The sequence below is a fragment of the Triplophysa rosa genome, linkage group LG20 (assembly GCF_024868665.1).
Source record: "Triplophysa rosa linkage group LG20, Trosa_1v2, whole genome shotgun sequence".
Lineage (NCBI taxonomy): Eukaryota > Metazoa > Chordata > Actinopteri > Cypriniformes > Nemacheilidae > Triplophysa > Triplophysa rosa.
This window is the reverse complement of record NC_079909.1, coordinates 13,290,931-13,318,813: the sequence shown is the minus strand read 5'-3', so window position 1 is coordinate 13,318,813 and position 27,883 is coordinate 13,290,931. Positions and strand designations below refer to the sequence as shown.

At 42.1% G+C, this 27,883-nt stretch overlaps 1 protein-coding gene across 1 annotated transcript; it reads left to right on the top strand.

Annotated features, from left to right (window-relative positions):
- Positions 1 to 193: 193 nt before the first annotated feature.
- skib (v-ski avian sarcoma viral oncogene homolog b) lies at positions 194 to 27,611 on the top strand. The gene is made up of 7 exons (XM_057361793.1): positions 194 to 1,447; positions 23,761 to 23,874; positions 24,275 to 24,375; positions 24,547 to 24,827; positions 24,952 to 25,223; positions 25,340 to 25,570; positions 25,714 to 27,611. The coding sequence occupies exons 1-7, from the start codon at positions 545 to 547 to the stop codon at positions 25,930 to 25,932; spliced, it is 2,121 nt and encodes a 706-aa protein (XP_057217776.1). The 5' UTR covers positions 194 to 544; the 3' UTR covers positions 25,933 to 27,611.
- Positions 27,612 to 27,883: the final 272 nt, after the last annotated feature.

Sequence of the window (27,883 nt, the reverse complement as noted above, 5' to 3'; positions counted from 1 at the left end):
CAGGGAACAGCCAACCAGGGAGTCAGTCACATTCTTGGCCGGGATTCAATGACTGAACCAGACACAAACAAACGCTGAGAGAGAGAGAGAGAGAGAGAGAGAGAGAGAGAGAGATGAGCGAGAGAAAAGGAGAGAGAGAGAGAGAGAGAGGAGAGAGAGAGAGAGAGAGAGAGAGGAGAGATAGAAGAGAGAGAGAGAGAGAGAGAGAGAGAGAGAGAGAGACTCACTCTCATAGTAAAGCGGAGGCAGACTTAAGCTTCGCCGACGAGCTGTACGTTAGGTACTACTGAGTGGGTCAGTGATACATATTTACATTAACAGGATCAAAACATACACGTTTGGGAAGGTGTTTTTTTTAATCGTAGGTTTGAACTCTGGTACGACTGAAAACCTACTGACATGAAGCGGTTCAATGGATTACAAGGTGGTGTTTCACGCTTTCTAAAGTGACATGGAAATTCGCCTCTGTGGACTGTTTTGACTTGTAACGTTCACATTCGTTCAGTTCGCCGCGGTCGGATTGTCCAGGTTTAGCGCTCTGAACATGGAGGCGCCTTCCAGCTTTCAGCCCCATCCAGGACTTCAACAAACTCTGAAGCAGTTTCACCTGAGCTCCAGGAGCTCGCTCGGCGGACCGGCAGCCTTCTCGGCCCGATGGCAGCAGGACATGCTGTTCAAAAAGGACGGGAAAGACGTCCCGGAGCCCATGCTGCACCTCCCCCCCATGCAGCCTCCTCCGGTGATGCCGGGGCCGCTCTTCATCCCGTCCGACCGCTCCACCGAGAGGTGCGAGACGGTGCTGGAGGGCGAGACCATATCTTGCTTCGCGGTCGGCGGTGAGAAACGCCTGTGCCTGCCGCAGATCCTCAACAGCGTCTTGCGAGACTTTTCCCTACAGCAGATCAACTCGGTGTGCGACGAACTGCACATCTACTGCTCCCGGTGCACGGCCGATCAGCTCGAGATCCTCAAAGTTATGGGCATCCTGCCCTTCTCGGCACCCTCGTGTGGACTCATCACCCAAACAGACGCCGAACGGCTCTGCAATGCCCTCATCCACGGCGGAACGTTTCCCCCGCACTCCGATAAAGAGTTACCGTGTCCCATAGAGCTGGAGAGGACGGAGAAAAGCTTCAAAGTTTATCACGAATGCTTTGGGAAGTGCAAGGGACTGTTCGTGCCAGAGCTGTACACGAACCCCAACGCGGCGTGCGTACAGTGCTTAGATTGCAGACTGATGTTCCCGACCCATAAGTTTGTGGTTCACAGTCATAAAAGTCTAGAGAACAGAACCTGTCACTGGGGCTTCGACTCGTCTAACTGGAGGGCTTATGTTCTGTTGCATCAGGACTATTCTGAGAAAGAGGAGATCGGTGCACTGCAGCAGCTCCTCGATGAATTAAAAGGAAAATTTGAGCTGGGGAACAAGCACAAGACCTCTTACAAGGTGAGCTCACCCTTACCTTTGGGTTACAGTTATAACTTTAAAATCTATAATATAGTACCAGCATGATTCTTTGCCTCTTTTACAACTCCTTACAGTTTTCATATGTTTAATATAGCACAATTATATCATTTAAATATTGTGTTTTAGCTTAGAGTGTTTTTCAATGACACACTGAAATATGCCAGTATTGACTTGTGCACACATTATATGAACCTTTCCTTTCGCCGGTTGTAAGGTTGGGCACTATTTGATCATACAGTCTATTTAAAAGTGATTTATCCTTATCAAATATTCTGTCATTTCACTTTATCATGCTTTCCAATGCATTGAAATGAAGGTAAACAGCAGACCTTCATCCTCCCCCATCCAACCTCCAGAGCGCATCATTTGTCCTGTGCCCCTGGATGCACTCAGGGACATCTGCATATGACAAATGGGGCCTCAATTATGTATTTTATGGGAGTCTGTGATAGGATGGCTTGGGGAAGCCAGTAATGGGCTTCGGTGTGGTGGAGGAGAGGGAGAAGACTGCTGTGTAGGACATTGTTTTGTGTGTGTGTGTGTGTGTGTGTGTGTGTATGGGTGGGGGTGCAGGTTGGCGTTGAGGTCACTCTCCAAAAGCAGTTGGTGTAGGGTCGGCCTGATCAGGCTCCCCACCAGGGTCAGAGACACGGCGAATGCACAAAAGCACTGGAGCCTCAGCTTGGCTGCACCCACCACACAGCAGCTGCTGAGTGTGATAGTGCTAATGGGTCTACACACATGTATGTATGTGTTACCATGGTGTCACTTCAGCTGGCTTGGGTGCACGCGGAGGAAAATGCAGTTTCATTACTGTGGGAAATGTGAGAGACATGGCACATTTCAGAAATGTGGCGTTGTGTATATTTGTCGCATGGAGGCTACTTTGGCGAGCCCTGTTTGGCATGTTGTGCATCTGGTTAGGATAAATCATTTGTAAGAGTGTAAAAGTGTAGAAAGTCACAAAAATGCTTTACATTTTACAGTAAGCCCATTTCTTGTGTTGTTTTCAGAATATTTTAGAGATGAGCTTGGAATTTTGTGCAACTTTTGTGTCTGTCATTGTCATAAAGTTAGCAAACTGGCTCGTAGCACTGGTCCCATTAATTTCAAGTTTAGTTAGACAGGTCGATTGCAGCTGGCGTTGACCCGTTTTTCGATGAAACTGCAGCATTGTGTTATCACCCAAGACCCAACCTCATCTTTCTTATTCCTTTCCTGCTTTTTTATTTGAATAAAACTTCAATGTTGTCTTTTCCAGTCTCACTGAGAATATTGGCTTCACACGGTCAGATTCAGAGATTCTGTTTCTTCATCATTAAGAGAATTACTTCTTCCAAACAGTACTTTGATGAGATGCTGGTCGTCATGGATATAAGATTTCTGACCCCTTGGGATCTTTATTTACCAGTGCGCTTTGCTTTATTTATTTTTTTCGAAAAAAAAGAAGTTGTGGATGCAGTACTGTTAGCTGAATGAATTGAAGGCGGCATCCAGACTGTGCGCCAGGGCCTTGACGTGTCATCAAAGGGCCGTGACATGTGACCTCTCTCCAAAGCCAGTCAACCAGCGCCCCCACCCCCATCTCTTTTCAATCAGTCCGGCCAATCACGTGGCACTCGGTTCTCAGACCGGACAGATGGTTGTTTGATAAATAACAGAAAAATACATTGCAAGTAAACAGCATGCATAACATTTCAACGAAATTACCATTTGTTGTAGTGTCAATTTTTTTGAAAAAATCGAAAAAAATCTGTAAAATCTGTTTGTGACTGCAAAAATTGACCTTGATAGATGTTATTCTTTTCTGTTTTATGAGCCTGTTTTGTATCCAAGACATGAATTGTTGTTTTACTCCAGTTTAGGCAGTCTAAAGGGATTGACAATGATACGGCATATAATGATAGTGTCATGTTGTTTTACTCCCAGTTTTAACTTTCCCCTAAACCACATATTTCAAGAGCACAAAGTTGTCCTGCCAAAAAGAAAGTAAGACTTCAGTGAGAATAGTGTTGTGTAATAAGCAGGACGCAGAGGGGCTCTGGAGCTTGTAAAAGGGGGGATATCAAACTCCCCATTGTTCTCTCACTTTATCAAATTACAGATGACTCCCAACCTGAGACCAAACCAATCAACTGAGTGTCCGACCCAAGGTGGCAATGGTCATAATAAATGTGCTCGCCTGGGGGATGGAGGTCGCTGTGTGCGTGCGTGCGTGCGAGTTTGCATGCGTAATGCCTTGGATCAGCTGTGGGGAAAAGATTAAAATGAGCACACGGCCTACTCATTTCCATTCCCATCTGTCTGCTGACCTCGCTCTTGTGGTCCTCGCTGCTGCCCGCCAGCCGCTGTGTTCTGCGCTGCCCCTTCCAGACTGCCAACAATTCCGTCCCCCGCCCCTCAACCCACCCAAACACTGATAGTACTTCTTATTCATCCGTTGTCCAGCAGCCAACCCCTGCTGCTCAGAATCACATGCTCAGGGGTTCGACTCCATGGTTGAAATCCATTTTTGGCTGCCTATTCTCTGAATTTTAAAAAGGTTGGTTGATGGCTTAACAGTTCCCAAGAGATGCAGTCTCATCCCCTCCCTGGGGAGATGGAGGTGAGGGGGTGGCCATAGGCTCGGAGAGGTTGTGCCCTCTATTCTCTGCTGCATGACCTCTTGTTTAAAGGGCGTCAGCTGTGGCCCTCCACTGGCTGATGCTGGGGTGAAGACCTGCCGCCTCTTTTGTTCCCAAAAGCTTTGTCACTCACGCCGAGTCGAGCCGTCACCTCTCATTGTGTTTTCTGCTTGGTCTGGGTGCCCGTTGCACGACCAGTGCTAGCACATGCTTTCATGGTAATGGATTCGTAGGCTTTTGTCGATGTCTGCTACTAACATGAAGCACATCCACTGTGGTGTAGTGCTGCTATATTGTTATTATTATTTATGGCTAAACGTGTCTCTTTTGTGCACGGTGTATTAGTCGATTTGCGATGTTTAATGAGGAAGCTTTCAATATTTAATATTTTTAGCCGTGATGCTTTAATTAAAATGCTCACAGCTGCTAAAAGTGCTCGAGTTGCATCCTTAAATGCATTTTTTTTTTTCGAACAGCACCTCACAAGTAAGATAGAAGCCATGGCTATTGCGAAAAATATAAAATACATTATGTTCCACTATGAGCGTTGCGTTTGTTGTATTTTTAAGTTAAAAGGTTTTTTGCACCCCTGCACATTGCAGGAATGCATCCAAATGGTCGGGTGAATCCAAATAATTGCATGAATGTGTTTGAGATGATTTTTTAATTATGCAAATATTTGGGTTCACTTAACCATTTAGGGGTCTCTAGGAAATCTGTTATGTTTTCACAGCCCTGCGTGCGATACAATGTCAGTAATTCAGACGTCTGTGTTGTGCGTAAGCCTGTATGATGACGGGGCACTGGTTAAGGTGTAGAGGCGTGCAGGCTGGCACTGGCACCAGTCTGTGAGAACAGATGGCAGAATGATGGTAGTGTTGTTTTATGATCAGTTTCTCAGATTCAGGGCCCTTAGTCGATAATGATCATCAGCTTCATGATTAATATGGCAACCCATCTGCTGTGGAGATGGAAAATCCTGGAGTACGCAGCTGCCACCGCGCAAGAAACCCAGTGCTTTAATTGAGCCCGTGCAAGTCTGATAATCTGTACCCGCTTGACAACGTCCACTCTGACATTTCATTCTGAGCTTTAATTCAGTGGTGAATCTTTTACCCGTCCTTATTAGATGTTTGCCCTCAAAGGACCTCGTATTCCCTTTCTGATTAATCTTTATGAGCTGGAGGATGCTTTTTTTAATCCTGTCTGAATGTCAATTATTTTTTGCCGGCCTGAATAAACTGGAAATATTAAAAAGTTCAGTCCAAACCTGAACACGGTCTAATTAAAGATGCACGTAACTCTTGTTTCACCAGGAATCCGAGCAACCCGCCTTTGCATGCAGTAATTATTTGAAATGACATTTTACTCAGAAAACTCCAAAGTAAACCGCTGCTGAAAGAATCTGGCATTCGGAGACATACTTGAACGCATTTACTTCCTACAGCTGTCGACTTGCGTTAGAGCTCCTTAGAAGAGGGCGAAGAATTTGTGGTAAAGATGTCTCCTCAGGGTTTGTCTGAGGGATGATGCAGCTTCAGTCTGCCTGCGTGTGCCATATGACAAACTGGCATGTTGCTCTCGCCTACGAACCTCCCACTGACCACCCCCGAAACTACCATGAGGATTAGCTCATGAAGCTGATTTTTAAATGTTCAAACGGCATTGTTAAGCGCATACATAACTCTGTTGTGTGGTCACGTCCGTGCGCATCGTGGGTGAAGCTGGCTACAGTGTGTTCATTGGTAAATGAGAATTTTAGCCAGATATAATTAAAATTTGAATAGTAAATGATGCTATTTGTATAAGACTACAGTGCATTTAAGCCATTTATAAAAAACCTCAAATTAAAATAACAAAAAGCTTTACAATATGATTGAATGTGTTAACATTTGGCAACTACATAAACTAACTTATGTACATTACTCCTGCAGCTTTTGTCATGCATATATATTACACTTTCTAATAAATACATTAAATCCTAATTTGTGTTTACACTAGTTAATGCACAATGAACTGACATGAACACACAAACAACAAGTGCATTGGTATTAAGTACCATTAACAAAGATGAACAATGTTTTAGTTTATTTACGCAAGTAAAATAAATGAAAACGTGACCGGGTTTTCTGCACCATGCATTGAAAGTTGCTCTTGCACCAACTTGCACTGCAGAGAAGCCGATCTGGTTTTCCTTGAGCTGTCTGGGCCTTTTGTGAAAACGGGGTTTTGTGTTTTTAAGCAGCCTGTAGCCTCTCGTTCACTCCTCAGAGGCATACAGACGGCTCTCGCTCCACGCCCAGGCAGTATTATTCTGAAAACTTCTGTGATTGGAGAGTCTGTGTAGTTGCTAAGCAAAGCTGTTCTTCCTGTTCTAAATAAGAACTTGATGCTTCCTGGCTGGTGGGCTGAGGGGAGCGTGCCAGCTCTCAGGCTCGCTCACTCTCTGTTGCCTACTGCTCGCTCTGCCTCTCTCTCACACACACTTTCTCTCCGTAACACAGTCTTTGCAACGTTCACATTCAGACTAACAGGCCTCTTGGAGCAACTCGGTGATTGTGTTACTCCGGAATACAGCCTTGCAAAAAAAAGCAGAAGAATTGATGAGGTCAGGATGACCTGATCCATAACCTCCATTTGCCTACGCCCAAGAGAACGAGCTCTTTCGATTCAGCCGTGTGTGTGCGTCTGACTCTCGCTCTCTCTGGGTGGTGCGAGGATGGAGGTTTTCCTGCGTTTTTGCTCCCCGGGTTTGGGGTTATGAGGCACAGTCAGATTTTTCCAGAAAGGCTGATTCACTTCTCTAGCCCTCAGACAGTTGGCAAGGCCTCCATTTTCCTCTCGCCGCGATGGTCCGCCACAACATGGTGTTTCAGAAACTCTCCAGGAACGCTCTGCAAGATGGCCGTTCCCAAAAATGGAAAGTTCTGTGGGCCGAAAAGTTCCACTGCTTTTATATAACACCAGATTCCTTGTTGTTAATGCATTAGGTAATGCTATGAAGACTATGTTCGATCAGTAAAAATCATCTATTTAACTATTTTTCCATTTTCTGTGCCCTAGCAACTAGACTGTGTATTCGTACATGCTTTTGGGATGCAGTGTTTCTATTATCAAAGGAAATTGTGAATCAGGGCTGTGGCGTAGTGAGTATATATTGCATATGAAAGTGCACTTGGGGACATGGGTTCGTATCACCTGCTTTTCTGACATTCTCTTTTTTCCTGCAAGTTTAGAGGCCATATGTAAAAAGTACAGTCAAAAGGAAAATGTGTGCCTTTATTTTCCTCAGTGGCACAAACAAGCAGACCTCTCGTAAGCCCACCCCCGGCCCCAGTGTGTGCTAGATTTCTGCTTGGCACTGGATATCAGGTATTAAGTGCTAGTGAAGCACAATGAAATGTGGTGTGCTGTTAAACACATACTAAATTACTGCTATCGGAGCCTTTAGCAATGCAACGCAGAGCCCTGGAGCGAGATCCCATATCAAACGCATTCAACGCGGCTGCATCCTCGCCCTATTCAGCACCGCGAAGGTTGTGTGGGATTATTTATCCAGTCCCGAAACCGCTGCCACTTTCTTTTTCGTGGATGACACCCCCTCAGTGGCTACTCTGATTCTGAGCATCTGCTCCATCGCTTCTGCCGCTTTCTCTTTTCTCTCCGCATTTCTCTTAGGAAGGGGTTTTATTCAAACAGCCTGATGTGTTGTTACAGACATGTCATCCCCAATTACTCAGTTATGCAGTTATGCCCTGGCATCTTTCTCTCTTCTAATCCATGCAATCCATGGTGTTTCTCTCTCTTTCTGTCTGCAGTGTGTGTGGGGGGAGGGAGGGACAGTCGGCTCAGCATATTCTGGATAGTACAGATGCATAGAAGTTTTGGTTCATGTGCCACAAATGTAAAATTATCTAAAAATTTAGGCTAATTCTTTGTTTTATTTGAGGGATGTGAAAACAACGTGACTAGATTAAAGGGATAGTTCACCCAAACATTTTGCCATTATTTATTTACCCTGATGTGGTTCAAATGTGTATTTGACTCTTTCTTCTGTGGAACACAAAAGAAGATATTTGAAGAACTGTCTCAGTGGTTTTGTGTCCATACAGTGGAAGTCAATGGGGTTCAGTGTTGTTTGGTTACCAACATTGTTCAAAATATATTTTTTGTGTTCTGTAAAAGAATATAAAGTCATACAGGTTTGGAATGACATGGTGATTAAATGATAAACGAATTTCCTTTTAAGAAAGCCTTGTATATTTGTGTGCATTGCTCAACAGTTAGATGGAGTGAAGGCATATGGCACAGTTTTGTTAAAGTGATAGGTCACCAAAAAATGAAAATTCTGTCATCATTTACCCATCCTCAGATTGTTCCAAATCTGTATACATTTCTTGGTCCTGCTGAACACAAAGGAAGATATTTGGAAGAATGTCAGTAACCAAACAGATCTCATCCCCCATTTACTGCCATAGTAGTAAAAAGAAATACTATAGGAGTCAATGGGGGATCAGATCTGTTTGGTTACTGGCATTCTTCCAAATATCTTCCTTTGTGTTCAGCAGGACCAAGAAATGTATACAGATTTGGAACAATCTGAGGATGGGTAAATGATGACAGAATTTTCATTTTTTGGTGAACTATCCCTTTAAAAGTTAAATGCTGTTTTCAGTACATTTGATGAGCGTTTATGAATTAGAACAGAATGTGCAGCTCTTTGACAGACAGTTGTTTAAGTTTTCAGCAGGTTTGAGCTTGCTCAAATTTTAGCACGCTGTCTGTAAATTGTAATTCTTTTTGGAATGTTGCATCTCTCAATTCATTACCCATTAGCATACCCGAAAACATAACCACAAAATAAAAACTCTTAATCAAGCAGTCAGTTTTTAGACTCAAAAGTAAACTAATTCTGTCAATGCCAGTGCTGTCCATGTCTCACTAAATCTGAGGCGATTATTTTAAGCACTGGTTAAGTTTTTTGTTCGCCGTGAATTTACTTTCTCTCTCTGGCATGTAAGGCAATGCGATAGCGTGCGTGTACACGGTGTCCGCCTTTATTTATAGTACGTCAGTGACCACAGACATGGGCAGCCCGAGTCCGGGCAGGCCAGAGCAGAGCAGCCTGAATTAGAGAGCCTCTGACCCCATAATGAGGCAGCTATTATCAGCCCTGTGTCTTTAAATGGGGACTAGCATTGCGGTCACAGAGTACGGAAAGCTAACTGCTAGCTAACACCCTCTTTAAAAAAATCCAAGCTGCTTTGTGACTTATCATTATAAACGGGCTAATTGCTGTTCCTTCAGGCACCGTGCGGCCTCATTACCTTGGCTCTGGATTCACTCGTCTGCAGCTGTCTCCAGGTAGAGTCACCTGGACAAGAGGCTTTGATTGGTTAGGACAAGGTAGCATTGAGAGCAAATGCAAAAGCTGTGGAGGTTAGGTGTGAATAAAGTGAGGAATGTGAGACTGTGGTGTGACTGGACCGATGCACAGAGCTTTGATGTGGGTAAGAGGTGAAGTCAGCTTGTTAAAGACGGGAGGTGATGGAGCAGTTTCCATGGAAAACTTTCAAAAGTCCACTTATGACAATGGTCATTTGTAGTATTTTCCAATCTAATAGTTTTTTTCATTACAACACTATTACACTACAAAAATAAAGTTGCTTCAAAATGCCATAGAACCATTTTTGAAAACTTTAAAGGGACAGTTGAAAATTCTGTCTTCATTTAGGGGCGATTCACATTTAGAGTCTTTTGCGTGCGCAAGTTAGTTATTTTAAACGTAGACACGCTGCAGGAGCGCGTAAATAAGGAGCGACGCGGTCAACATTTTTCGAGACGCGTCGGCGCCGCATTGAGATGGAAATAATTCAACTTTACAGAGTGCCACGCGCGCGGGTATTTGACTAGAGAAAGTGGCGCGGCTTGCGTTTTCCACGCGGTTTTAGACGCGAAATGTGAATCGCCCCTTATTCACCCTCAAGATGTTCCAAATCTGTATACATTTTTTTGTTTTGATGAACACACACAAAGTTATTTGAAAGAATGTCTACCATAGCAGGAAAAATTACAATGGTGTCCCAGAACTGTTTGGTTTCCTACATTCTTCAAAATATCTTCTTTTGTGTTCAACAGAACAAAGACATTTATAAAGCAATTCTTCCTACTATGGTAGAAAATCATAAGATTTCTTGAGTTTTTCCAGAGTCCTAAAGCTCTCTCTTTGCTCTGTTTGGCTTTTTACACAGCACTATATAATTTAATATATGGCTACCATGGCTGTTTTTAGCCAATGTATTTTTACAAACAGGCAAAAAACAAAAACAGGTTTAGGTCCATCTGGAGTCTTATATACGTAAGTGCATACCGCAGAGCATACATAAAACCCCTTGATAAACACGACAGGAAAGGAATGTCTGGGTCAAACCCTGCAAGCATACATTATAACCACATTAGAACGACCGCCACGACACGTCTGCGAAACGGTCGCTGTGACAAATCTGTGGCTACGTGTGTTGTTCATTTCACACATTTCAGCCGGTCCTAACTGTACGGGCAACAGATAGAATTAGTCTTTCCAAAGGGATTAGTCACCCTATCATCAAGCCTACTGCCTAATTTATTTCCCTTTGTTGTGGAGCAGGCGGCATTAAATGGGATCAGGGGCCTTGGCCAGAGACGGTAGTAGGAAGCGGCCCTTTGTCTGCCTGGCAGGTGCGGTGGGTTGTGGGGTGACACTGGCATTTGAGGCCAAACCTGTAGGTACTTAGCTGGGGTCGTCTTCCACCAAGCCTTCCATCTCCACCACGTTCCCTTAATGGCCGTCACTCTCTTTTTCTTAACCATCCGCACCACCGGATAAGTGCTCCTGAGATATCCCAGAAACCCCTGCAACTCCACTCGGACCCGTAATCAAAGGACTCCGGTGGGGTTGGCAGTAAATTTCCAGACAAATGGTTTTTGCTATCTCTCTCTCTCTTCGTTTTCGGTCTTTCTGACTCGTTCTCTCTTTTGCACACCACTCACATCTGGCGAACAGTCCCTGTCTGCTTTTGCTGTGTTGAGGTCATTTTCATCCTATGAGGAAAGTGAAACCTTATGAGAGGAACTGCCAGGGACATGCACACAGAGGAGTGTGTTAGGTCATTTTAGTCCAGTTTTAAGTCTCTTAACAAGGCAGTTATTATACACGCAGTGCTGCTAAAGACCTTTGTAAAAAACTAACGTAATAGACAGTTCTAGAAGGGAATGGTATGCAAAGGCACCAGCATTTTGTACTAGGTTTTCTCCCTCCTGTTTTTAAACCAGTTTTTCAAGGTCATTTATAATGCTGTATTTTCATTGAAATTCTTGACAAGCATTGGCTCCATTTTGCCTGCAGAAGGCCTCAGCGCAAGCAACCCAGACAGCTGCGGCCGCTGAAGTGTTCTGCATTCTGCAGGGAAACAAAGCGCTGCATGTGCAGAAAATGGGAGACATTTCCTGCAATGCAAACAACCTCCCTGTCTGATTTTTGCTGAAAATGGTCCAAGGAGGTGTCGTTTGTAGAGCAACAGCATCTTTATTGAGATTCAAAGATTCAGACTAGCTTTTATGTATCATTTCTGTTTATTCTCCGTACCGTCTGTCCAGTGAATCTTTTTTCGTCCTCATCCTTTTATCCCCTTCGTTCTCCTCCACTGCAGAATATGAAGCAAATATGCTGAAGCTGCATTCGTGCCTGCTAGCTTACATGAAAAACACATTTAGGGCTCCCATCCCGTTTTTCAATTAAAGCCTCTCATGAATATGAAGGTTTCTGTCCACAGCCAATTTGGGGGCATGTCTGTAAAATATAAAAGTGACTTAAACTCTAACGGTTGAAGAATTTTGAAGGAAGATTAAGAATCGGGCTAAAGGCACGTGGTATTGGTAATCATATTCATGCATATTAAAGCTCGAGGGGATTTTCAAGAATGCATGGAAATGCACTGATAATGAGTCTTCTAGCTTACCTTTGTCAGATGTGGTTGATTAAAGTGATCAAGTGCTTGTATCAGACATGAAAGAGAGAGAGGTTGTCGTATGGCCGTTCCCTTGAAATAAAGTTAAGCCATTTAGAAATGTGTCTTCCTTTTCCCAAATGTTATGCTGTTTATTAGTGTGATTTATGTAAAAGAATATGCTGCAGGATTGTGCTGGCAGCCCTGACAGGGGGTCGCATCATGTGGTCCTAAGCATAGGGTCTGCTTGTAATGTCATTTTTTTGACTGTTAGCATCTGCATGTGTTCTGTGCATATGCCTGCAATTTTGAAGAGCACAAAGCAGTAACAATGCATCAAATGTCTATATGGGCTTTGTGTAAATTGAGTATATTTTGGAGGATGTTCTATATTTGTTTATTTAGTTTTGTAGTATATTTTGGGGAATGTTACATGTTGGTATATTTAAGTATATTTTTAATATATTTTATAGTGTTATATATTACGTTTTTGAGTATATTTTGAAGAATGTGTTGTATATTGGTTGGTATATTTGACTTTGGAGTATATTGTGGAGAATATTTTATATATTTGTATATTTAGTTTTGGACTAGGCCATAAAATTTGTTATATATTAAGTTTTTGATTATATTTTGGAGCATATGTTATGTTATATATTTGTATATTTCATTTTAGGATATATTTTGAAGAATATGTTGTATATTGATATTTAGTTTGGAACTATATTTTGAAGAATATGTTATATATTGACATTTAGTTTTGGACTATATTTTAGAGAATTTGTTATACAGTATATATTTAGTTTTGAAGTATATTTTGGAGTATTTGATATAGTTTTGGACTATATTTTGAAGCATATGTTATATACAGTATTTGTATATGTAGTTTAAAATATATATTGTAGAATATATTGTTTTTGTACACTAAACGTTTATGGTCATTTACTCCGTCATTTAGTTTATTTCCACATGTTAGAAAACCATGGAATAACACAATTGTAACTAGTGGCTAAAAGCATCCAAAATAAATGCAAATATATGTTATATTTTAGCATCTTCAAAGTAGTCACCCTTTGCCTAGAACTTCGTGAAAATCGTACACGTAGCATTTTATCATCCAGCTTCTTTATGTCTCAACCTTTTAAACAGTAGTAAAGGAATTGTGCTGGACTGTTATTGGCTGTTGTTATTCTATTATTTTTATACATTATTATGGTCCATGTAATCCATTTTTTAAATATATTTTTTAAATAGAAATGTAATGTTGGCACAATTGTATTTTTGTCTACAAAGAAATTTCAAAGATTGAAACATACACATTGAGATTGAAAGATCATGAGAAACATTTTTGTCAAGTGATCCTAAACTTTTGAACGGTAGCGTGTATTTATAGAGCATGTTATATATTTACTTGGAGTATGTCTCATAGAACATGTTATGTTTGTTGTGTGTGTGTGTGTGTGTGTGTGTGTTCATGTTTTTATATCCCGGTGGGGACCTAAACCTGAATGCACACCAACACATGGGCAAAAAAGCTTATAAATTGTACAGAACAATATCTTTTAAAAATCTAAAAATGCAAAAAGTTTTCTATGATCTTTAGGTTTAGGGGTTGGGTTAGGGGATAAAATATACAGTTTGTACAGTATAAAAACTGTGTAAATAAACCAGACATGTGTGTGTGTGTGTGTGTGTGCGTGCGTGCATGTGGTGGTTTTGAAGTAAGGCAAACACAACTGATGCCATTTGATGTGATTGGGACAGTGTGAAAGGAGCGACCTGGCCCTTTGCGTTTTACAGCAGCCCGGTCAGCTTAATGAGGAGAGTGTCAATTGACCACAGTCCGGGGTTGTGAGGAGGTCAGGTTGAATTACAGGACATAAACAACAACATAGAGAAAATAAAAGCAGTGGCAGCTGAGGTGAAAGAGTGAGGGGTGATAGCAGTTGTTGTTGTTTTTGGGGTGGGGGTAGCTATTCTTTTGAATTTATAAGCAGCAGAGAAAGCTATTGATTGATCCATAAATTATTTGTTATGGTGATCTTGCACTTGTGATAAATACCTAGATAGATCTAGATAGATGGACAGATCGGGTTATGGTGTGTATAGATGATATTTAGTTAGTTGTGAATTAGTTAATAAAGGTCAGTTCACTGAGGTCAACTGGTTTTACTACTGCTGGAGACAAGTCCAGAGACAAGGGTTTCAGGGGCAACCAGACTCCCCCACCATCTGTCAGCCATAAAAGGGTTTGAGTTTTAGAGGGGTTTTTTTTACAGCCGTTCAGGGTGAGACATGGCAAGGCACTCTAGATGCCCCCAAGCTCCTCAGTTTCCTCCACAGTCCTCTATTGCAGGTCAGAAGTTCAATGCCTTTCTCCTTTATGAAATACCTTGGAGCTTTATTCGGTGGGAAGTGGGTTTTCAGCAGGCATCTTTTGCATATTTCTGACCGCGGAGAGATTTTACAAGGCAGACGTGATTCACACAGATGGTGAGAAGTTCTGTGGACTCTGGTGACTCAACGGATGAGTTTTGTGTCGATATGCGTCATCATGTGCCTCATCAATTCACTCTGAAACTTCAGACAGGCCTACTAATAATGAGAAAGAAAACTAATTTGAAAAATCTGTTTCCTGAGCTTTATCTGGAAATACAAATGTATAAATATCATATTTCTGCAATTGTTTCGAAAGGTGTCAAAACAAAATGATTGGGGAATTTATGTGCATTCCTCTGTCTGATATGTCTGATTTACCGTCCTACTCTCTTGTCATCTTGTTTTTCTCATTGGGTTTTCAGGTCTGATCAAGCCCAGATTCCTCTAGAAATGTTATCCTCCACAGAGGCCAAACCACGGAGCTTTAACACCTTCTGCTGCTCACGTAACAATGCCCACCGGTAAATATCATGTAACGGAGAGGAATGAAATGATGGGGCGATAAAAATACGATATTTAATTTGTCCTTAATAAATTCCGGTATTCGGAAGCAGCAGTGACCTTCTTTCAACTTCTTGGCCTGATTTTTTTGGTTTCCTGTCCGATTTCCTCTTGGTGCCTGCTTGAGTTTCCAGTGTCTTTACAGCCCCCTCGTTTTAGCATCCTCTTCAGACGACGAAAAATGCTGACGGTGGAAGAGTAAAAAAACTGGCAGGCACGCCCTTGAAGGTTTCTGTGTCACTCAAGCCCATTGAATTTTTAATTATTTCCTGGCTGTGGTATTCTGCTCCACTTCACTAGGGCGCCTGGCTCCATGCTGTCTCACAGCTCAGATGGTAGACACTGTGTTAGACATTTGTGGTTAAATCTGCTCAAATCCTTAGACGCCTACTGCAAGCAGGTGAGATCTTCGGTTGGAGGAGCTTTTTTGACGTATCTCCGAATGGTCCCTGGAAAAGGGGCGATACCTCAAGTATGTTATTGCTTGCAAAACTATATACTGTACATGCAGAACTATATCACCCATATTTACACCAGGGTTTAAGGGTTCTGCTGGAGACAGCTAGCACTTCCCTCTCAACCATACATCCCGCACGCAGCTTTTGTCTCTCAGACTGATGCATTTAGCATCCATATCCGTCATTATTCGCTGGCCAGCAGACAGCAGTAATGTAATCGGTGTTGATTTATGGGCAGAAGTGTACATCACAACTCCCAACAACTGAATCTGCTCTTTTCTAGTGCTGTCTGATCATGCCTATTGCATTTGCCCTTTATAATTATCATAATAATGACTTCAAATGCGTCTGACGCGAAGAACTGTGATTGCACTTGACGAGCTTCTCCAGGCTAGCGAGTTGCACATCAAAGACGTGTTCAGAGGGTGGTGCAGTCGGAACATTTGGCCCGAGATTTATGCTCCTAACATATATCAGGCGGTCTCTCCCTCGCTTTTCCGTGTCATGTCGAGGTCTCCCGAGTTCCAAGAGAGGAAAAGAATAATATGAAAGCGAATGATTTCGAATGAAAGGCTGGAAATAATGATCTCTGTTCCGAGTTAGCGGTTGCATCAACGCTGGTGATTCAGGAAGGAAAAATGCGGTTTATGTCTCTTTAAGATTCTAGGCTGTCTGCGAAATGCATTAGTCCTGTGGAGCAGACGCAGGCCAGGGCGGAGGGAGGAGCCCAGGGCAGCGGAGGGGGGGAGTGCCGAAGGTTGGAACAGCCGCAGTCTGGGCCTCCAGCCTCCTGGCTAGACTGCTGAAAGTTATTATTGAGTTCCTGAGTACTGCTTCCCCTCCCTCCCTGCCATACTGGTGTCTGTTCACCCTGTGCTCTCCTTCTCTCATGCTCACTATGCGGGTATGTGTGCGAGCGTGTGTTTTGCCTGGCAATTGATCATGGCCTTATACAGTAGTGCAAAATACAATTTTCATTTTTAACTGTAGACATTGGTCCAATTTTAAAATGACAAAAATAGTCGAAATGTAATTGAGATCTCTCCGATTATTATACCTAGGCAGTAATGAGATTGAAAGGGGAGCAAATGGAGACATGCAAGCCACCTGCTTCCCAGATTTTTCTCCTGAGAAAAATAACCTCAGTAATCTCTTGCGTCTCCTTTTGAGTTTCAGAAGAGATCTTCACAATGTTTGGATTTCTATCAAAACCGGCAATTAAAATATGAACTCAAACACATTAATCAAATTCTTCCAAGACTAAATTATGAATTACGCTATACACGTTTTAAAGTTCTGTACTTTTTCTATTTTTAATTTCTCCGATTTATAGTTGTATAGAAACATCTTTAACAAAGTTGATACTTTAACATAATTGACAAGTTAAACATAGCTAAGAATCCAATTAAAGGGATAGTTCTTACAAAAATGAATATTCTTTTATCATGTATTTAGCCTCATGTCATTCCAAACCTGAATGACTTTACTTCTTCTGTTGAACACAAAAGAAGATATTTTGAAGAACATTGGTAACCAAACCACATTGTCTAACCCATTTACTTACATTGTATGGGCACACAAAAAAACACAGCGATATCTTCTTTTGCTTTCCACAAAAGAGAAAAGTCCGAGATTTTGAACAACGTGAGGGTGAATAAATGATGACAAAGTATTTTGGGTGAACTACACCTTTAAGTCTTGTAAGCTTTGAAAGAGTAACATGTGAGCAATATTTTTTATCTGAAAAAGAACATGGGTAGTTGATAAATACACCGTGTATGTGTCCTATGGTGTGACACAGCAAAAATTTAGAAAACAAACTGTTTGGAATATATATTCTTTTATATTATGAATATTATTTTTAGAATATAAAATAACAATGAAGACAAATCTGTTGGACAATCCACATGGGTCAGCGTGCTGGGAAAACTGGAAGATTATGTGCTAACTCCAGTCCCTTTTTGCTAGCAGGTTTTAGAACAGGAGCACCTTGCCCTAATCTCTCTGACCGGATCAGACCGAACAAATTAACACACAGGGCAACGTGTCCTCGAAACACTGGGACTCAGGAGACATTTATATAACACTGGCCTGTATCCTTGTTCAGTCTCCATTGTCAGACCCGAACTTTGCTCCGACTGCCTAATAATCTATCCTAATCTTCAGCCACTCTGGCCAGAGTTCAGAAACGTTAGATTATCTGTAAACCGGCCACATCTTGAATGCCTTTGGGCTCCTGCAGATGTTGGAAAAAATTTTGATACCAACTTAACAGGCATTATGGGAACTGAACGCCTGTGAGAGTCGATGTTTAATGGGTGTCAGGTGTGGATGTTCTTTTAAAAGGTATTCAGAGGTTTGTCTGGATAACGTTAGCCATAGGGGCAGGGTCGGGTGAGGGTCTCGTCTGCGAACAGCCTGGAACGGAGATGGACGAATTCGGTAATCGGTTGAGTCAGAGCATTGCTGTTCTAAAGCAGTTATGCGGTTGCTATGGAGAAAAACATTGGCTCTTTCAGATTCTGAGGAGCACTGTACAACGAAAATGGTCCAGGAAAAAGACGTTTCCAGGAATTTTCGAGGTTACAAAGCAGACACCATATGAAGTGAGCAGAATAATGTAATTCATGCTGAAAAGACTGACGTAGCCAGTCAGCAGGTTGTGTTTTGAATGTTGGTTTCCTAGCACCGGGCTTTTTTTTCAAACATGAGTAACCGGAAAGCTACGTTTTGGTGATCCACTACCTAAACCAACATAAACCAGCATGGAAATTTGAACCTGCCATTCATAGCAAAGCCATTTAATTCTGTTTCCTTAGTAAACCCTTCATGCAATCATTGCTTTGTGTACGTGTATGTAGGTACTGCAAATAAAAAGAGGGGATTTCCAAAATGTCCTTCACAGGTTGTTTTAATAAAACCTCAATCCAACCTTGAATGTCTTTGAGTATTTTGGAAAACCAGTCAATTTGGGGTTTTTGGCCACTTTGACTCAGCGGTTAGCTTTTTCAACCCCACACCCAATTTAGTTTTTACTTCAACCACGTAATCCTCTATTTTTCCTCTCCTGTTGTTTCTAATGCTTCCTGACATTCTACCGACATCCATTAGCACTTCCACCTCTATTCAGCTGCACTTACGTTTGTTTTGACGAAGGCCGGGGGAACATTGGGTTTTCAAAGTGACTAAAAAGCAGAGCAAAGTAAAATAATCCATTCCCAGCCTTGGCTGTATCAAACCTTAATTATAGGGCCTCATGCGTAAATGCGCCGCTCCTGAGAGCGGTTCGCTGAAACTGACATGTTTTCCATTACTGTGGATCCACTTGTGATGATTAGCTGTAATCTCAAATGGACAAAGTGCGGCCCAGGAAATATCCAGTGATGGCTTCCCTCCTGTATGGTATTTTGTTCGTTTTTGGAGCTCCGGGTCTGCATACAGGCCACACTGTCTTTATGGCACATCTGCATCGTTGATCGACAGTGTTTAGATGGCGTCAGGGCTTGAGAATGCCTGAGGGCGCTTGGAGGCAGTAAATTTCAGACGGATTTATAACCTCACTCGCGCCAATTACCACCACACCGCCCCTCCCCAAGGCCCCTCCCCTAATCCCAGAGCAGACATCGTGACATGGTTGAGACCCTAAGCGCTGACCCTAACTTCACCCTGTTATTTCACAGCGGGTGTTTTTACAACTTCAGTACTACCCGGACGCCTCCTGACCTCCCCTTGGCATTCACTCCCTTATCACCCTTCCAGATAGACCCACCATCGCACCTTATTTGGTGCAGGAGAGGTTTAGGGTCTCGATTATTGCCATCAATTCTTCATACGCAGCAAAATACGAACCGTCACGTAATTCATCCAGCAGCGTTCTAATGTGATTGGGTGTGTGAGGTTTGATGTAGGTGTGGGAGGGAGTGATTGCGTATTCAGTGTCTGACAGACCGAAGCAGCTCCCTGACAAAACGCACATCCAGTGTGTCCTGCTCTGTTTAACTGTCATGCCTGATTGATCACCGGCTGGAGCTTTACATACATGCAAGCGCAGAAAAATTGGATGCTTTCCATATGTGGCACATTTTTCTCCGCTGTGTTCTTTTTCCAGCAGTTCGGTCGTAACTTTGTGTCCTCCCTGTTTTATTAGACAGGTCTTTATTATTTATGCTTTTATAGACAGAGATGGCCAGAGAGAGGGGAGAGATGGAATGAGACGTGTTGCACTTGCAGGCTGGTCTCAAACCATATTCACCCAATTGTCATTCCAAACGTGTATGACTTTCTTTCTTCTGCAGAACACAAAATATTATATATTGAAGAATGTTGGTAACCGACCAATGGCGATACCCATTCACTTCTGTTGTATAAACACAAAACCAATGCAAGTCAATGGGTACCACCATTGTTGGGTTGCCCATATTCTTAAAAATATCTTCTTTTGTGTTCTGCAGAAGAAAGTCAAACAGGTTTGAAATGACAAGAGAGTGAGTAGGTTTTGGGTGAACTATCCCTTTAAGTTAACATTCCTTGTTTTTTTGCAATTTGATTTCTATGATTTCTGAGCTCCAGACAGGCAGTTTAGCTAGCAGTTAGCAGAGATGGGAGGGGCTCTTCAGTGGGACACACAGCTGCTTACAAAAGTCCTCACTCTCACTGGAGGAACTAAAGCCCATCTGCTCAGTCAATCACTCAGTCACGAGAGCCAAAGCCAACCCTTGATGGGTCTTGAAGCTGTTTCACCTGATATGTGATATTAGGACTCTTTATTTTGGGTGCCTTGTGTTAGTGTGATATCCATGACTACATAAGCATTAGCATTAGAACTAAAGCATGCAGATTAAAATTTAGACAGGATTTCATAGCTACATAGCTTGTATTTGTTTAAACTAGTCATAGATTAGCACAAAGAGTGCTAATACAAAGTACTTCACCTATTTTTTCTAGTCTTAAGATGGACTCGTGAAGGGTGTATTGAGTTGTGGATATGAGACCCAACCCTTATGTGCCTGTTTGGAAGCAGATGGATTCCTCCATCACGCTCGGAGCAGGATTATGCGTTCGAGCCTTGACTTTGCACTGAAAGTCTGTTCCCTTCTCAGCTCAGACGCCAGCATGACTCCATAGTCCAAAGGCTATTAACACAATCCAATCAAGGTCGGTTTTCCCTAAGGCTCTGCATCTTCTCGATAGCTTTCTGGAAGAGGACACTCTTCAAGGGAAACACGATGGCGCGGCTTCCCCTAGCGCTACCCGTAGATGCTTCTAAAGGGCCTCGATCTGCTGACACCAGCTGACACCTGGTGACAACCGAGCTTAATATAAATTTTGAAAGCCTCTAAAGCACTTGTATGAGACAGCTGGTCGTACACACTTCTGTCTTTCTCATATATACACACTTATAACTTCTGCAGTCGCCCAGAATCCCCTCTTAATCAGAGCACCGGTCTCCAAAATGTGCCTCGATAAAGATGTTACCCGCGCGCTCTTTACTAGTCATGCCCTTGACTTTGGCAGAGCATGTCAAAGCACACGCAGATCTGAGGATTACATGCAGGATTTCCGTGGGGGAAAGAAAAGCTGTAATAGGAAACTTGTTGTGCCTGGTTGCTGTGCACCACCGGCGATACAGTTCTGTCAGGCCGCACGGCGAGTTATTGTGAGGTTGTTAGTCGCTCGTGCGAGTTCAATGGAGATTATTTTTGTTTCATGTCAGATGCAAGTCCATTTGTTTGACTTAAGAAATATAAAGTGAGATTTGAAGCATGCATCTTTAAATGTGAAGCACAAGCTTGTTGTAACGCAATGAATAACAAGTTGATGTTTGCTTCATCGTCATTACGGAATCAGAAGCAAATGTGTTTACTGTAGATGTTATCCCAAGTGCTTTATAATAATGTGCATTTTATCATTAATTTTTGCTTGGAAAATCTGTAAACTAAACAACATCACCTAGTTGGTGTGTCATCATATCCACATTCCACACACTGCCAAAACCTTACTTTATTAAGTTATCTAATGAAAGATGAATTAATCTGCACCGGATGTGTGATATGATCATGAATTGGAAAAAGAAAACTCACAAATGAGATCTCTTTAATAAATGATGTCTCCCAGACGTAACGGGATTTCATTTGTCTGTTTTCAGTTTGAGAGAAACATTTGAGTTAATTCAGATCTCAGTTACGTTACATCTACTGTATGTATGAAGTCTCCAAAGCATTGAATGAGCAACTTATCCCAGCAAAAAAAAAAATGCTCCAGGGCAGTTAATGAAAAGAGTTTTGCTGTTACGGCAAGGCTCTGCGTGTTACGAGTGTTTCATCCATACATCAGATACTAGTTTGTTGTCTCCCCATTATAATGTGCCTTCAAAGAAATCGCGCACAATAGGCAGTTGAAAGGGTATAGGACTGAATGGCCACTTTAAGAGTAAGTCGTACTTGGCCTTCAAGTATACATTCCTACTGCTTTGTGTTTCCTCTGTGGTCCTGCTCCTCGAACCCGCCCACTCGCATTCAGGAACCAGACGCTCTGGGTTCCCACAGGGCCATCAGCCAAAGTAAACTAGAGAGAGGAAATGTGGCCCTCACTCTCTCACTGTTTAATCACTCACTCATATGGTGGCCTGGTTACATCTTCCTGGGTTGGTTACATTTGCGTCTTACTCTGTGTAAATGCAGATAATGCATTTATACGATTTAGTACAGTTGTAAAATGCTTGTTTTTGCATTCATGTGAATATTTCAAAATACTGGCATGGGCTTCACAAGTTTGTGCAAAATGTTTCCAAAAACATCTGCTTAACTATCGTAACCGTCGGTTTTTTGCACGGTACAGAACTGTTACAGGTTTATATATTAAGTCTGGAGGTTTGATCGCAGTCCAGATGTTGTGCACATCCTAATCTTCATCCGCTGCGTGTTTGTGTGGTTTTGCCCAGCTGTTTGGTATCGCCGTGCATGTGTCATGAGGCCGTGCGTTTGATGTGGCGGTGAGTGAGGTCCGTGTCACGGCTGCCCTGATTTCAGATCAGCGGACGTTGCATCATTACCTCTCTTGTGGTGTCTGGGACAAGCGCAGTCAAAGACTATTATGTCTGGGACGCCCTGGTCTTCCTGGAACTCCAGACCTCGGGGAAGGAACAAACACAGACAGGCGTTCTTTGTTGGGTAATTGTACACTTTAGTCATGTTTTGACCCATCCGCCTTTTTAGCGTACGAAAAGAAATAAGTGCTTCCTTTCTACGCAAGGATGGTAAGAAGGGTCATGCTACTCTTTAAACAAAATATGCAGATATATAAAGAGTACATGAAACTGTTTAGCACTATATGAGAAGAGAACACTACTGCTTGTGTGTTCTATTTAATCATTCAGAATGTGTATTGAATTGGTAAGAGGCCGCTCTCAAAGACACTTTACTCAGGATGAAGGGTTCTTGAATGTGAATTAGTCCCAACTACACTTTTGGAAGTGTGTGTTTCTCAAGTGTGTTTCTCGGAGTCCAATGCCCTCTGCCAACCACACTCTTCAGTAAAGCTGGATACCATGGAGGCGAGTGTGTGTGATGTCAGATCTGCGTTGAAGAAACAAGCTCCAGACGTGCACCCACGCCTTTAGATAACAGCAACAGCTTATTATTATAACTCCACACCTGCACAGAGATCAAAAGAGAAAGAAAACACTGTAAGAATTTGTACTACAGGAGACCGTCAACCCCCTGTGGCACGGACGACGGAAAATCCAGCACAACACCGCCCCCTTGTGTCACATTCACGCCAACGACTCTTTCTCCTGACCTGGTTAAACAACCGGTCGTAATTCTCACCAACGTGGTGTTTCTCACCCATTAACACCACATTTCCCATTCAGCGTTTGTCCATTTTTGAATCAGCACCTCTTTCTGACTTTTCCTCAGCTCGCGAGCGCAGGCGGTGAGGAGATTCGAGTTACAAGGGCGTTTAAAATTCCTGAACTTGAGCGAGTGAGGCGCAGGTCCGGGCAGGTCGTTCGTAAACACATCCTCGGTCTCACATGCCGTAACCTGAGGGGTTATTCACTCGAAAGAAAGTACAGGTGGCTCCAAAGGAAACCTTTTTATGTTTTATGAATGCCTGCACTGTTTGGGGTTTATTTGTACTGATACTAAATTTACCTCAGATTTCTCTCGGGTGTTTGCAGGGAGCTGTAAGTCGGCTTGACACCTACGTGGTCAAAGCCCTACCTCAGTGCTGAAGTCTCACAGTGTGTTATTTCATCTCATGAAGTCTTTTTTCTGGTTTCGCAGGCGTACAGTGCCATTCCTTCCAAAAAGTCCAAACATGACCGCTCAAGATCCCCATCGGTGGATAGAGAGAAGCAAGCTGATTGGCTGCAGTCTCTGGCTGCGCCTGCAAATAAGGTTCGTTTGATTGGCTCGGGGTTTTTTTCGTGTTGGTGATTCATATCGCTGCTGTCCTTCTGCAAACTCGTATCTCCATATTTTGTTTATTAATATGATATCTTATTTTTTTATTTATTAAAAAGTGTTTGTCAACTTTGACAGCACAGTGTTTAATAACTTTAAAAGTACCGTGTTTGATCCATTTCCTGAAAATAAGTGAATTCGGACATCCGAGTTTTGGTAGGACAGCGACTGTATTTTGTTTGACTGGTCATAGTTTGATTATTATTCATATTCTGTTATTTCCAAGCCATCAAATGTTTTGTGTAAATGATGGTTATTACACCTACAGCATCATAGAAATGAATGTAGATATCTTGCCATAGACATTGAAACTCCCTATTTTTCTTTGTTGTAGGATCTTAAGCAACTCCAGTTTAAGCAGAGACTTTCGGCCTTCAGACCCTGGTCGCCCAGAGTTTCTTCTGAGAAAGAAACACTCGGACACAAGTATGGAAGGTACAAGAAGCCAAACCGCTCCTGGCATAGGCGTTAAACCATTACAACTGTAATACAATAGGGATTAGAAAAAAGTAGTCCTAAATATTTCATTCATCCTTTCCATTGTTGCACACATCAGCATTCCTATAGTCAAGATGTGTTATTAATTCCTTTTCCTCTGACATTCAGATCACCAGCTAAAGGACAAGACAGCCTGGTGGTACCAAATGTATCTCTCCCCATCACCCCATTTAAAAATAATGAGCAGCCGTTGCACCGTTTCTCTCACCCTGCTGAGAACAACAACACGAGCAAGACGGAGAGCTCAGGGCCAAGAAAGAGGTGGCTATCTGCAGACAGACAATCACAGCCGTTGACCAAAGTTTCTCCACCTACATCGGCTGTCAGAAAGCGGCCTCAGGAGAATGAAGACTCGGACGCAGAAATCGAGGTCGACAAGTGTGATGAAGGTAAGGAATGAATTGTGGATTGACCATTTCTCTGCATATGAATGCACTTCAGGCTGGATTGTGTCAAAGCATGTCAATTTCTGCAAAAATACTTCTCATTAATAGAATATTCTTCTGATTCCAGCTCCTCTTTCTCGTCCCTTGATGACCCCTCCCTACGCCAATGGAACAGGGGTGCTAAACCTCAGCTCACACAGCCCTGCAGAGGTGCATGATGGGAGGGTGGGACATAGGACATCCCCTTGCTCTGAGCTGGAAGCCTTGAAGCAGACGCTGAACAGTGACCTGAGCTCTAAAGAGGCCAGAGAGAGGTTCCTGCATGATATCATTCGCATGAGAATGAAGCAAGAGGAAAAACTAGCCAGCGCCGTGCAAGCCAAACGCAGCCTCCAGCAGGTACACAAATCTTGGTCTGATGGAATGTCTTGGCTTTAGACTGTTCTTCAGATCTCTTTAAATCTCTCATAAACACAATTCACATATACTTCAGTAACCTCTGATACCGTTCACAGGAGCTGGAGTTTGTTAGGGTGACCAAGAAGGGCAGGCTGAGAGAGGCCATCGAGGCAAAGCGGAACCTGAGGAAAGAGATTGAACGCCTCCATGTGGAGTGTGAGAAGAAGGTGCGAGACGCCAATGAGTATTGTGGCAGACTGAAGAGAGAGCGGGACAGAGAAAGGCAGACCCGCGTATGCGATAAGAGCTGCGAGGCAGGACGCCTGAGGGCCAAATATTCCTCTCAGGTAATATATATGCAACAATTATTCAATTATTTCATGTAATATTAAGTCTGTCAGCTAAAAAATAGTCTGTCAGCTAAAAAAGTGTAATAAAAAATAGGGATTTTGCGACACACTCAAGTCTTTCTCTCCTGAATGTCTGTCAGATTGAAGACCTGCAGGTGAAGCTCCAGCAAGCAGAAGTGGACCGTGAACAGCTGAGAGAAGATCTGCTGAAAGAGCGAGAGGCCAGACAGAGTCTAGAGAGGGTTGTCAAAGAACTTCAGGAACAGCTGGGCCACAAAGCAGAGATGGAGGAACACACCATCCCAAAGTCACAAACGCCTAAGAACGAGAAAAAAGACATGAGGGATGATGTTTCTTAAACGTTACAATGAACAGTGTATGGATACAGATGAAGACTTTTATTTGAGGACTATTAGAGGGCCCCTCTAAAGCCAACCCGTTCTAGAAAAATGTACGGGAGCCAAGGAGAATGATACTGACAAACAAGCATATTACATTGTACGTTTACCAATGGAAAATCTAATAGAAAAACATCTTTTAACTCCGCAAAAGTTACTGGAGAGACGTTTTGTCGAAATGAGAGGAGGAAGTTCAGAGATGTTGTGGAACTGACTAGCCTTCAGTTAGCTTTTTAAGCTAATCGAGGGAATTTATTTTGTTATAAGCTATTTAATTTTTTTGTAAAGATACTTGAAAATATTTGGGAAACGAACTTTTTAATCACCTTGTGATGACGGTAGCAGATGAAGAATCTGCTAGTTTCACTAATATACTGCAAACTCGAAAGTGTTAGAAACCAGATTTATAATGTACACTACACAGCGTTATCATTACAATCTTACAATTACTTTAATTTTCTGTTTATTTTTTGTTGTAGTATTGAAATAGTTTGCATGAGCAACAGTGCTGTGGTGCAAATCGTTTTTATACTGTAAACCTACATTCAAATTAGCTTTTGATCTTTGTATTTTTCATTACCGTGTTTTTAACCCCCATAGTATTGGCAACGATCAATATAAACCCAGCTCTCTGTCCTAAACTTTTATGCAAGTATTACTTTACACTTTATTTACCAGCTTCTGGTGTATTAAGCAGTCAAAATGAACATTACAGCATAGGACATGACAAATATGTTGTTATCAGCATGTGTACTCCATGCTCAGTTTAATTAGCTTTAAATGAATGTTTTTGCGGAGTACATCAGAATTAGTGAACGCTCAAGTGACGAACATCCAAGTCACTGGTTTTAGGGCTTATTAAAGAAAAACGCTGTTGATGAAAATAACATTTCTACTTGTATAACTAAATAAGGATATATATTTTTTTACTTTCTACCAAAAAGAATTGCACTTTTAAGATAGATAATTGTACTGTGTATTTGAAGCCCTCAAATGTTTTTAAGATTTCCGACACCAAGTATTGAATAAGTTTTCATGTATTTGTTACAGATGTGAATACCACTTAAACATAAAAAGATGTACATAATGGAGCTTGCTTTGCGCTCTAAATGCTTTTGCTCCAAACCAATAGACTGTATGTATGAAATAATGAACTTCTCCTATCATATTTTCAGCTAGAGGGCATTTACTGTATAAAAGTGTATCATTAAACAAAATCTTAGATCATTATATTTCTGAATAATTTCAGTCCCTTCTGGAATTACTTTATACAATTACCAAAGTTTCACATTCTGGGATTTCTGGTGGATAATTCCAGATATGTGACTGATGAGCTGTCAAGAATATTGGATGAACATATCTTTTATCTCCATTACCCCGGTCTTGAATAAAAACCTGCAGTTATACATATGCTAACCTCTCCATCGCTGTATTTATTCTGGGTGAATTTTGGCTTCACCAATTTATATAAAGAAATCTGTATGCTTGCCTATGTCAGTTTTTAACCTCTGATGTTTTATAGTTTCGCAATAGATATATGCATTGTGGTCAGGGTCTTGTCATAGTTTTGGTTTTGATGTGGGTCATTTTCTAAACTTGTTTTAATGCTCCCCCACATATAATAACAATAAACAGAATCGACCATTCTCACTGTTTGTTCTCAAGTTTCTCGCTCTACAATGTTTTGGCCTTTCCCCTAAATGTTTATATCTAATCCAACAACACCACCAAGAATTGATGAAGATATTGTGTTCTATTATAAAAAGGGTGTTAAAAAATTAAACAAAGTATAATATGATTTGATAGACAGCTTTACAATTACCTTTTTAGATACACTTACAAGTACAATCCCGCTCAACGAATTGGTTCAGATTAAACTATATGAAATGTCTTTTGTTGTGGATCCCTGCCA